The 11,902-nt window shown below is 54.1% G+C and overlaps 1 protein-coding gene across 1 annotated transcript; it reads right to left on the reverse strand.

Annotated features, from left to right (window-relative positions):
- Nucleotides 1-1,001: 1,001 nt before the first annotated feature.
- LOC144490441 (protein SET-like) lies at nt 1,002-11,480 on the reverse strand. The gene is made up of 7 exons (XM_078208185.1): nt 10,916-11,480; nt 8,744-8,821; nt 7,108-7,219; nt 5,965-6,125; nt 4,063-4,148; nt 2,752-2,864; nt 1,002-1,525 (listed from the first exon to the last, which is right to left on the reverse strand). Exons 1-7 carry the CDS (start codon nt 11,309-11,311, stop codon nt 1,410-1,412), a joined length of 1,062 nt encoding a protein of 353 aa, XP_078064311.1. The 5' UTR covers nt 11,312-11,480; the 3' UTR covers nt 1,002-1,409.
- Nucleotides 11,481-11,902: the final 422 nt, after the last annotated feature.

Genomic DNA, 11,902 nt, shown 5'->3' on the forward strand with positions numbered 1-11,902 from the left:
CCATCAAACACTCCCAGGACAGGTACAGCACGGGGTTAGATACAGAGTAAAGCTCCCTCTACACTGTCCCCATCAAACACTCCCAGGACAGGTACAGCACGGGTTAGATACGGTTTGTCCTTGCACTCCTCCCCCTACCCTGTTTAAAGGGGAAACACAGCCCCTTTCTCTGCTGCTGTACTGCTCCTCCCAGCTGTCTAGCGTCTCGCGTACTGACTGAGCTGTCCCCGTTGAAGACACACTGCTGTCTGTTAATCTACCGGTACGTACACTCTTGTAGAAAAAGAAGCTGTTATGAACTCTCACACACACACTCGGGCTGAGAAGAGAAAGAAGCATCCTTTGGGGCAAAGACCAGCTGTAGCAGCCTCAGAGGGCACTGATTTGGGAGGGGAGTTACATGGTGGTTGAAGCTGGTGAAAGGTGGAGAGGAGTTGAATGGAGTGGAGCCTCTCCCAGCGGGAAGGTGCACCACTGCGTTCTTCCCAGCGCCCCCGGACTAGCCACGTTTCCCTTCACGGGGGGGCGGTGCAGGAAGGGGGAGTGAATCGCAGCGTGTGGTTGGATAAATTTCTAAATGGCACACAGCATCCCCTTTCGAAAATAAAAGATACAAAACCCTTTCAGAACTGAATCAGTGGCAGTGATGAGAGGGAGTCTGGGGAGGGGGGGGGGGGGGTGGGGGCGGCACTGGGACAGGAGACCCGCTGGACAGGAAGGGGAAAACGGGTTAAACAAGGTCCAGTTCCCTCCACACGATCCGACCAATAGCCGGTCCCGAATTCTCCTGCGTGTTAAAAAGGAATGAGGCAGACACGGTTTGGTGATGCTCGCGCTGCCCGCGTTAAAATACAACATCGCTCAACTACTGCTCGCGGTTAACTGGAGGGCGAGAGAAAATCTATATTTATATTCATTTTTAAAAGCTCACTCCCCTCGCGAGCCCCCCCCCCCCCCTCTCCCCCACCGTGGGGGCGGGGCTCCAGGGAGTGCGGGCTCCAGGGAGTGGGGCGGGGAGAAACGTTAAAAGGAAGGAGTTGAGTAAGTGTTAGGCTCGCACACTCTCAGGATAAGCTCTGGAGTCCCAGTGGGTCCTCCTTTCCCTTCTGGAGCACAAGTGGGGGGGTTCACAGACAGACCGACACATTCTCTCTCTCGCGCGCGCACACTTGCTCTCTCTCTCTCGCACGCGCACACTCGCTCTCTCTCTCTCGCGCGCGCACACTCGCTCTCTCTCTCTCTCTCTCTAGCACGCATACACACACACACTCTGTCTCGCCCAAACACACATGCACTCTCTCTCTCACACACACACCAGCGAATGCACCCGTTTTTCAACTAGTTTGTTTTTTGGAAGGTTGGGGTGGGGTGGGGGGGGGTGAGGGGAGGGCAGGAGGGGGGGACAGTCTTTATCCATCGCCCCCTTCCCTGGCCTTGCCCTCCTCGCCCTCCACCTCGACCCCTTCCTCTTCAACTTCGTCGCCGTCATCAATCTCCTCCACCTCGTCCTCGTCATCCTCGGACCCTGCGGGGGGGGGGGGGCGGGAGGGGGAGATAAGAGATTCAGGGGTGCGTCACAGCCTGAGCGCTAACCTGCCTGCGAAACCTGTCGACTCTCCAGCGCGCACCCTGCCGGGCCCTGGCGATCGCTCACCAGAGGTGGGGGCGGGTTGAGGGGAGTGGGCGGGGACATTCCACCATCACAGTCTGTGAATGACTGACCGGAGCTGCCCAGGGATAAGCCCCCCCCCCCCCACAGCCCGGAGCCTCCAGCAGGTCCCGCCGCCACCCCCCCCGCAGCACGGGGGCCTCCAGCAGGATCGATGATAATTCCTGTCCCGATCGCCACACTTCAGTCTCTTTCTGCTGTCAGTGAGCTAACAACCTCGACATGACCTGAGTGGCTGCGTGGAGGTCTCTTAGAATCTTAGAAACCCTACAGTACAGAAAGAGACCATTCAGCCCATCGAGTCTGCACCGACCACAATCCCACCCAGGCCCTGCCCCCATATCCCTACATATTTACCCACTAATCCCTCTAACCTATGCATCCCAGGACACTAAGGGGCAATTTTAGCACGGCCAATGCACCCTAACCAGCACATCTTTGGACTGTGGGAGGAAACCGGAGCACCCGGAGGAAACCCACGCAGACACGGGGAGAATGTGCAAACTCCACACAGACAGTGACCCGAGCCGGGAATCGAATCCAGGTCCCTGGAGCTGTGAAGCAGCAGTGCTAACCCACTGTGCTACCGTGCCGTCCCAGCGGATTCAGCTACCCCTCCCTCGCCGTGCCCACAATCGCGGTACCGCAGTTTTACACCTCAAATACTGAGGCAGCTGGGTAATAAACCCCCCCCCCCAACCCGCTTCCTTCACAAGTTTATTGATCAGTGTCACAAGTCAGCTCACATTAACACCGCAATGAAGTTATTGTGAAAATCCCCTAGTCGCCACACTCCTGTTCGGGTTACACTGAGGGGGAATTTAGCACGGCCGATGCACCCTAACCAGCACGTCTTTCAGACTGTGGGAGGAAACCGGAGCACCCGGAGGAAACCCACGCAGACACGGGGAGAACGTGCAGACTCCGCACAGACAGTGACCCAAGCCGGGAATCGAACCTGGGTCCCTGGCGCTGTGAGGCAGCAGTGCTAACCCACTGTGCCACCGTGCTGCCCCGGGCAATCGTGGGAGGGTTGGATACGAGGCTCTCGTAAAAGGCCGCAGGATCGAGCCAACACTCACCATCTTCCTCATCTTCATCTTCGTCCACAATCTCCTGAACATCATCATCATCATCCTCATCCTCCTCATCTTCATCCACAATCACCACCGAATCATCACCATTCTCCTCATCACTGCAACAAGGCATTGCGGAGAGAGTTACCCACAGCACGAGGGGAGATTGGAGAGAGAGTTACCCATAGCACGAGGGGAGATTGGAGAGAGAGTTACCCACAGCACGAGGGGGGATTGGAGAGCGAGGAGGGAGGGCCTCTCCGAGAGGGGTAGTTTTTTGAAAAGGATTTGGAATGGAGCAGAGCAGGCAGAGAATGTTTCCCCTGCTGACGAGGGTGTTTGTAGTGTCGTGTGGGTTGAAAGGAGCAGAAATCCGTTCCCCACCCAAAGGATGACAGGAGGTGTCCGCCTCTCTTCCAGGAAAAGGAGGAAGTGTCGGCATGGAATGGATCACGGTAAACTTCGAGTGTATTCAGGCAAGCAGCAGGCGACCCAACAGATCAGCCACGATTGCTGTGGACCAGGCTGGGCGCGGGGGAGAGGGGGTGCCCATTGGGATGGGAAAGGCCAGGCGGTGGCTGGTGATCAGAGCCTCGGGGGGGGGGGGACGGTTTGCAAGGACAGATACCATTAACTGGGAGCAGCGCCATCGCCCCAGGATCGCATGGAGGGATGACTGTTTCCTTGTTAAAAATGGGACAAAAGCTGAAGAGAAATTGTTCACTGCCTCCCCTCGCACAAAGGAAAGATGGTGATGGACCTCCGCTGACTGACACGGTGCGGATCAGCGACCTCCAGACACTGAATAGCTGCATCAGGAGAGATTGTTGTCGAGTGGGTGGGTGGGAGGGGAAAATGAAGTAATCGGGGTCCTTGTGACAAAGCAGGTCAGTACCAGAGCACCCCCGCCGACTGTTCAATCACCTGGGCTATACGGACAGACAAGTCGGGGAGGGTACAGGAGGTGTGGAAGCTGCAGTACGACCCGGGGAGGGGAGGGGAGATTCCCCTCACACTGCCAGGCAGCATTCAGGAAACCTTGTGAACCAGCAAGGCAAACCTGCTCATCACAAAGCTTCCTCCCAATCAGACTCCAGCCTGACTGTTCCACCTTCCCGCGCTGCCCCGAGGAAAGAGATTTCTCTCAAATTCCCCGCTGGGATTTACTCCTGTCTGACTTGTATTTGAAACTGCCCGGGTTCCTGCACAGCTGCCCTTCCCCAGTTGGTGAAGATGTACATGGGGTCTCCAAGGGGCCCCTCCCCGGGGATGGGTGGGGGGGGGGGGAGGGAAGTGCGCTGAACATTTCCCACTCACCTGTCGTCCAGGCCATTCTCGCCGCTCTCACTCTCCGCGATCAGGAAGTACTGCAGCGGGTTTGGCCACATGTCATCCTTCAGCACCTACGGGGAAAGGCATCAGGACCGTGACCTGGAGCACACTCCGCCACAGAGACACAATCTATCCGGAAATCCCCATACTGACTGTCCCAAAACACCTGCACCCACTCACCCCCTCCCCAACATAGAAGCAGGAGGAGGCCATTCGGCCCTTCCAGCTGCTGCACCATTCATCACGATCACGGCTGATCATCAAATTCAATATCCTGATCCCCCCCCTTCCCCCCCATATCCCTCGATCCCTTTCGCCCCAAGAGCGATATCTAATTTCTTCCTGAAATCACACAACGTTTTGGCCTCAACTACATTCTGTGGGAGTGAATTCCACACATTCACCACCCTCTGGGTGAAGAAATTTCTCCTCACCTCAGTTCTAAAAGGTTTCCCCCTTATCCTCAAACTATGACCCCTAGTTCTGGACTCCCCCACCATCGGGAACATTCTTTCTGAATCTACCCTGTCGAACCCTGTTAGAATTTTATACGTTTCCATGAGATCCCCTCTCACTCTTCTAAACTCCAGTGAATATAATCCTAACCCACTTAGTCTCTCCTCATATGACAGACCTGCCATCCCAGGAATCAGCCTGGTAAACCTTCGCTGTGCTCCCTCTATAGCAAGGACATCCTTCCTCAGATAAGGAGACCAAAACTGCACACAATACTCCAGGTGTGGCCTCACCAACACCCTGTACAATTGCAGCAAAACATCCCTATCCCGATACTCAAATCCTCTCGCTATGACGGCCAACATACCATTCACCTTCTTTACTGCCTGCTGTACCTGCGCGCTTACTCTCAGCGACTGATGCACGAGGACTCCAAGGTCTCGCTGAGTATCCGCCTCTCTCAATTTACACCCATTCCAGTAATAATCTGTCTTCCTATTATTGCTACCAAAGTGGATAACCCCACATTTATCCACATCATACTGCATCTGCCATGCAGATACCCACACACTCAGCCTGTCCAAATCACACTGAAGCATCTCTGCATCCTCCTCACAGCTCACCCTCCCACCCAACTTTGTATCATCCGCAAATTTGGAGATAATACATTCAGTTCCCTCTTCCAGATCATCGATACGTGATGTGAACAGTTGGGGTCCTCGCACAGATCCCCGCGGAACCCCACTCGTCACTGCCTGCCAATCAGGAAAAGACCCATTTATACCAACTCTTTGCTTCCTATCTGCTAACCAGCTTTCTATCCGTCTCAAGACATTACCTGTAATCCCGTGTGCTTTAACTTTACAAAGTGGTCTGTTATGTGAGACCTTGTCGAAACCCTTCTGAAAGTCTAAATAAACCACATCCACTGGTTCCCCTCGGTCAACTCTGCTAGTTACATCCTCAAAAAACTCCAATACATTCGTCAAACATGATTTCCCTTTTGTGAATCCGTGCTGACTTTGTCTGATTCTACCACTGCCTTCCAGATGCTGAGTTCTGAAATCCTTGATAACGGACTCTAGAAACTTCCCCAGTCCCGACGTTAGGCTCACTGGTCTATAGTTCCCTGTTTTCTCGCTACCTCCCTTTTTGAATAGTGGGCTTACATTCGCTACTCTCCAATCTGTAGGAACCAGTCCAGAGTCCAAACAATTTTGGAAAATAACCACCAATGAATCTACTATTTCCAGGGCCACTTCCTCAAGTACCCTGGGATGAAGATTATCAGGACCTGGAGATTTATCCCCCTTCAATCTCATCAATTTCCCCAAAACCATTTCTCTGCTAATGCTGATTTCCTTCAGCTCCTCACTAAAATGCCGCCCAGGCACACAATGATTGTTAGTTCGGTATTCTGGCGAAGCAGACCTCGGCAATTTCATCCGTAGTGGGGTTCCGGTGTTCGGTGAACCAGGTGAAGAAGCTGCGGTGTCCTCGTTTCCGACCCTTCTCGTCCACTCCTTTATTCAGCACCGTCAAGTCCATCCCTTTCTTCCATTTGATTGGTGTGGACTGGGACACCGGCTTCCCTGTGAACAGAACAAGGATCATCAAAACCGAGGCTGCAGGACGCAACGGTGAACTGACCCCTTCCCTCTACACTGACCGCATCAAACACTCCCAGGACAGGTACAGCACGGGGTTAGATACAGAGTAAAGCTCCCTCTACACTGTCCCCCATCAAACACTCCCAGGACAGGTACAGCATGGAGTTAGATACAGAGTAAAGCTCCCTCTACACTGTCCTCCATCAAACACTCCCAGGACAGGGACAACTCGGGGTTAGATACAGAGTAAAGTTCCCTCTACACTGACCGCATCAAACACTCCCAGGACAGGTACAGCACGGGGTTAGATACAGAGTAAAGCTCCCTCTACACTGACCGCATCAAACACTCCCAGGACAGGTACAGCACGGGGTTAGATACAGAGTAAAGCTCCCTCTACACTGACCGCATCAAACACTCCCAGGACAGGTACAGCACGGGGTTAGATACAGAGTAAAGCTCCCTCTACACTGTCCCCCATCAAACACTCCCAGGATTGGTACAGCACGGGCTTAGATACTGAGTAAAGCTCCCTCTACACCATCATTCGGAACAGCAATTGCAGACACAAGGCTCAACTGCCCTGAATCCAGAACCCAGACAGCAGGATAACGCTGTGGTTGGGATTCTGACCCAGCTTTTGGTCGCCTGTCCCTCTCAATCCTTAAGAGTTAAATATGGTTGAATTAGAGTCTTGCCGAGTGCTTTGGGATGGCTTACTGCCTCCAGGGTGCTACGCAAATGCAGATTTTATTAACTGTACGTTTAGTGGGTCATTTCGAAAGGCCCGCGATTGGCTCCTGGCGCCAGGAGAGAACACCAAGCGAAAGCAAGCCGGAATCTGGACTGCCTCGGTTCAACGCTGGGGCCGAGGATGGGAGTGGAGCGGGAGCTCAGGATGAAACGCAGCCCAGACAACTTGCCCCCCCATAACCCTCCAAAGTGACTCCGACTCCCCTCTCACCTCCAGTCCCCAGGTGGAACTCTTTGATGATGAGGCTGTTCTCGAAGTAAGGGTTTTCGCTGAAGTTAAACTTTATCCTGTAGCCGGACTTGATGTCTTCAAACTCCTCGACCTGCGGGGTTGTAAAAGACAGCCAGAGCTTTACTCTGTATCTAACCCCGTGCTGTACCTGTCCTGGGAGTGTTTGATGGGGGACAGTGTAGAGGGAGCTTTACTCTGTATCTAACCCCGTGCTGTACCTGTCCTGGGAGTGTTTGATGGGGACAGTGTAGAGGGAGCTTTACTCTGTATCTAACCCCGTGCTGTACCTGTCCTGGGAGTGTTTGATGGGGGACAGTGTAGAGGGAGCTTTACTCTGTATCTAACCCCGTGCTGTACCTGTCCTGGGAGTGTTTGATGGGGGACAGTGTAGAGGGAGCTTTACTCTGTATCTAACCCCGTGCTGTACCTGTCCTGGGAGTGTTTGATGGGGGACAGTGCAGAGGGAGCTTTACTCTGTATCTAACCCCGTGCTGTACCTGTCCTGGGAGTGTTTGATGGGGGACAGTGTAGAGGGAGCTTTACTCTGTATCTAACCCCGTGCTGTACCTGTCCTGGGAGTGTTTGATGGGGACAGTGTAGAGGGAGCTTTACTCTGTATCTAACCCCGTGCTGTATCTGTCCTGGGAGTGTTTGATGGGGGCAGTGTAGAGGGAGCTTTACTCTGTATCTAACTCCATGCTGTATCTGTCCTGGGAGTGTTTGATGGGGACAGTGTAGAGGGAGCTTTACTCTGTATCTAACCCCGTGCTGTACCTGTCCTGGGAGTGTTTGATGGGGGACAGTGTAGAGGGGGCTTTACTCTGTATCTAACCCCGTGCTGTACCTGTCCTGGGAGTGTTTGATGGGGACAGTGTAGAGGGAGCTTTACTCTGTATCTAACCCCGTGCTGTACCTGTCCTGGGAGTGTTTGATGGGGGACAGTGTAGAGGGAGCTTTACTCTGTATCTAACCCCGTGCTGTACCTGTCCTGGGAGTGTTTGATGGGGGACAGTGTAGAGGGAGCTTTACTCTGTATCTAACCCCGTGCTGTACCTGTCCTGGGAGTGTTTGGTGGGGACAGTGTAGAGGGAGTTTTACTCTGTATCTAACCCCGTGCTGTACCTGTCCTGGGAGTGTTTGATGGGGGCAGTGTAGAGGGAGCTTTACTCTGTATCTAACCCCGTGCTGTACCTGTCCTGGGAGTGTTTGATGGGGACAGTGTAGAGGGAGCTTTACTCTGTATCTAACCCCGTGCTGTACCTGTCCTGGGAGTGTTTGATGGGGACAGTGTAGAGGGAGCTTTACTCTGTATCTAACTCCATGGTAAACTTCATTTATATAACCCACCACTGGCTTCGCTCATAGCAAAGGCTCGTAGGGGACCAGGGGGACTAGCTGGGTAAAGACTTGGATTTACGGGGATAGGGCCTGGTGGGATTGTGGTCGGTGCAAGCTCGATGGGCCGAATGGCCTCCTTCTGCACTGTAGGGATTCTCTGAAACAGGGGGAGTGAGATTGAGATGGAAAGGGAGAAAGTGATTGTGTGTGTATAGATCTTTGTTGAGATTGCAGGAAGGCACAGGATAGAAAGCACACCCTGCACTGAGGTTCTTACCTCCAGCCTCATCATGTAATTAAAAGCTTCCTCGTCATTCTCATCAATGAGTGCAGACAGCTGTGGGTGATTGAGGAACTGGCCAGCCAGAGTCAAGGAATTTCACATTGGACGCTGCCTCCCGCAGTTAACTTCAGAGCCCTCACCCTGAGCTGGTGCAGAGACCACTTTGCAAAGTCGCACCAGTGCAGTCGGAACAAACAGAGGAATTAGGAGCAGAAGTCGGCAAGTTCAGCCCTTGGAGCCTGCTCCGCCATTCAATCAGATCATGGCTGATCTCCCCCTGGTCTCAAACCCACCTCCCCACCTGTTCCCCATATCCCCAAATCCCTTTTTTATTAGAAATATATCTATCTCCTTCTTGAAACCATTCAATGATTCAGACTCCCCTGCGCGATGGGGCAGCGAGTTCCACAAATTCACCCCCCTCTGCGAGAAGTAGTTCCTCCTCATCTCAGTTTTAAATCTACCGCCTCTCAACCTATCCCTGTGACATCTTGTTCCAGATTGCCCCACAAGGGGAAACATTTAGTCTACATTTACTTTATCAATCCCTTTTAGAATTTTATATCCCTCGATCAGATCCCCTCTCGTCCTTCTCAACTCCACGGGCACCATGGTAGCACAGTGGTTAGCACTGCTGCTTCACAGCTCCAGGGACCAGGGTTCGATTCCCGGCTTGGGTCACTGTCTGTGTGGAGTCTGCACATTCTCCTCGTGTCTGCGTGGGTTTCCTCCGGGTGCTCCGGTTTCCTCCCACAGTCCAAAGATGTGCGGGTTAGGTTGATTGGTTATGCTAAAAATTGCCCTTAGTGTCCTGAGATGTGTAGATTAGAGGGATTAGTGGGTAAATGTGTAGGGATATGGGGGTCGGGCCTGGGTGGGATTGTGGTCAGCGCAGACTCGATGGGCCGAATGGCCTGTTTCTGTACTGTAGGGTTTCTATGATTTCCAGCGAGTACAAACCCAAACTGTTTAATCTCTCCTCATACGTCAACCCCCTCATCCCCGGAATCAGTCTGGGGAACCTCCTCTGAACTGCCTCCAACACCACCCCACCCTTCCTCAAATAAGGGGACCAAAACTGGACACAATGCTCCAGGTGTGGTCTCGCCAACACCCTGTACAATTACAGCAACACTTCTCTACTTTTATATCCCAGTCCCATTGCAATAAATACCAACATCCCATTGGCCTTTATTATGACCTGCTGCACCTGCAAACCGACTCTCTGTGATTCATGAACACAGACGTCCAGATCCCTCTACCCGGACACGTTTTGAATCTGCTTCCATTGAGGTAATAATTTGCCTTGCTATTTTTTTCTGCCAAAATGGACAATCTCACACTTATTCACCTTAAACCCCTTGTTGCCCTGGGGCAGAGCACCGGGGGAAATCTATTTGCAAGAATGCCAAGTTGCACCAGTGCAAACTTATTTGGAATAATGCAGAGTGGCGTTGGTGCAGGGGGGGCCTGCAGTGCAGTGTTGCGTTGGTTCAAGGCTGCACATTGCAGCATTGCGTCGGTGCAGGGGGGGCCTGCAAGGCAGAGTTGCGTTGGTTCAGGGGTGCGCATATAATGCAGTTACGTTGGTGCGTGTGCAATGCAGAGTTGCATTGGTGTATGGGACATGGAATACACAGTTGCATTTGGTGCAAGAGTGTGTGCAATGCACAATTGCATTGGTGCATTCAATGCACAGTTGCATTGGTGCAGGGGTTGTACAATGCAGTGTTCCATTGCTGCAGGGGATGTGAAGTGCAGAGTTGCACTGGGGGTAATTTATTTGCAATAATGCAGTGTTGCATTTGGTGCAGAGGGACGTGCAATGCAGAGTTGAACTTGGGGGAAACTATTTGCAATAATGCAGAGTTGCATTGGTGCAGAGGGGTATGCAGAGTTGCATTGGTGCAGAGGGACGTGCAATGCACAGTTGCATTGGGGCAGAGGGATGTACAATGCAGAGTTGCATTGGTGCAGAGGGATGCGCAATGCAGTTGCACCAGGGGAAACCTATTTGCAATGATGCAGAGTTGCATTGGGGCAGAGGGGTGTACAATGCAGAGTTGCATTGGTGCAGAGGGGTGCGCAATGTAGTTGTACCGGGGGAAACCTATTTGCAATGATGCAGAGTTGCATTGGTGCAGAGAGAACAGCAGTAAAGGATACGGCGGTGACCCAGAAGCCGGGGATGTCCTCGATCAGCCGGTTGCGCCTCTCCAGATGTGGCCGCCGCAGTTGGCCGTAGCGCCGCTCCACGCGCAGGATCTCCTCGCTCGCGCGCTCGTTCAGCGCCTCCAGCTCGCGCTGGCACGCGTCCACCGCCTCAAGCGCGCGCTGGGACTCGCGCGCCCCCGCCGCCGCCGCCGCCCCTGCGCATGCGCCGGCCCCCAGCAGCAACAGCGCCTGCGCCTCGGCGGCCCCGCCCCCTCCGTCACCCGGGGCGACCGACACCGCCCCCCCGGGCCGCGCATGCGCCGCACCCTCCGCGGCCTTGCCCGCCGACTGGTCGCCCGATTCCGGCGCCGCCAAGCGGGCCAGCTTGGCCTCGGGAGCCCCGCTCATCGCGCCGGATCGTCCCCTCGACGGTAAATATTCTTCTTCTCGAACTTCCTTCCTCACGAAAAAAAGTTTTTCCCCGATTTAAATCCGACGGCTTTTTCCCCAACAAACTTTACCTCATGATCTCCCTCCCCTCCCCCTCAGCTCCGTCTCCCGCTCCCTCTCCCTACCCGCCAGTAACGGCCCTCACCGTTGGTCCCCCCGCCTCCGCGGCCCTCCAATCACAAAGCCGCTCTCATCGCCTGCCTAACCCCGGCGATGTAAGCACCCCTTCGCATTGGTCCGTCCCAGCTCGACGTCGCCGGAAAGGGCGTCGCCCATTGGTCGCCTTCCCCTTGACGACGGAGGGAAGATCGTCACTGATTGGTCGGGAGTGGAAAGGACGTCGCTGATTGGCTCCCCGTGTCCACAACGTCGATAGATAGCGGGGCGCCGATTGGTCGCCTCCTCCTCGACGCTGATTGGCCCGATCCCGGTCCATGAGTCCGATTGGTCGGCCCTCCGACGGTGATGGGAAAGGAAAGCCGTGATTGGTCGAGCCCCCCCCCCCACCTCTGTTGCCCAATCAGGGGTCACCCGCGCTTTATCCGTCTC

The sequence above is a fragment of the Mustelus asterias genome, unplaced genomic scaffold (genome assembly GCF_964213995.1).
Source record: "Mustelus asterias unplaced genomic scaffold, sMusAst1.hap1.1 HAP1_SCAFFOLD_3280, whole genome shotgun sequence".
Lineage (NCBI taxonomy): Eukaryota > Metazoa > Chordata > Chondrichthyes > Carcharhiniformes > Triakidae > Mustelus > Mustelus asterias.

What these genes read in the sequence shown, in the direction of transcription:
- LOC144490441 (XM_078208185.1), bottom strand. Translation starts at nt 11,311, where the DNA reads ATGAGCGGGGCTCCCGAGGCCAAGCTGGCCCGCTTGGCGGCGCCGGAA. An exon ending in CCGGCTTCTGGGTCACCGCC is followed by an intron (nt 8,822 to 10,915) that starts GTATCCTTTACT and finishes CTGGCTGGCCAG; the next exon opens with TTCCTCAATCACCCACAGCT. An exon ending in GAGAATGGCCTGGACGACAG is followed by an intron (nt 2,865 to 4,062) that starts GTGAGTGGGAAA and finishes GCCTTGTTGCAG; the next exon opens with TGATGAGGAGAATGGTGATG.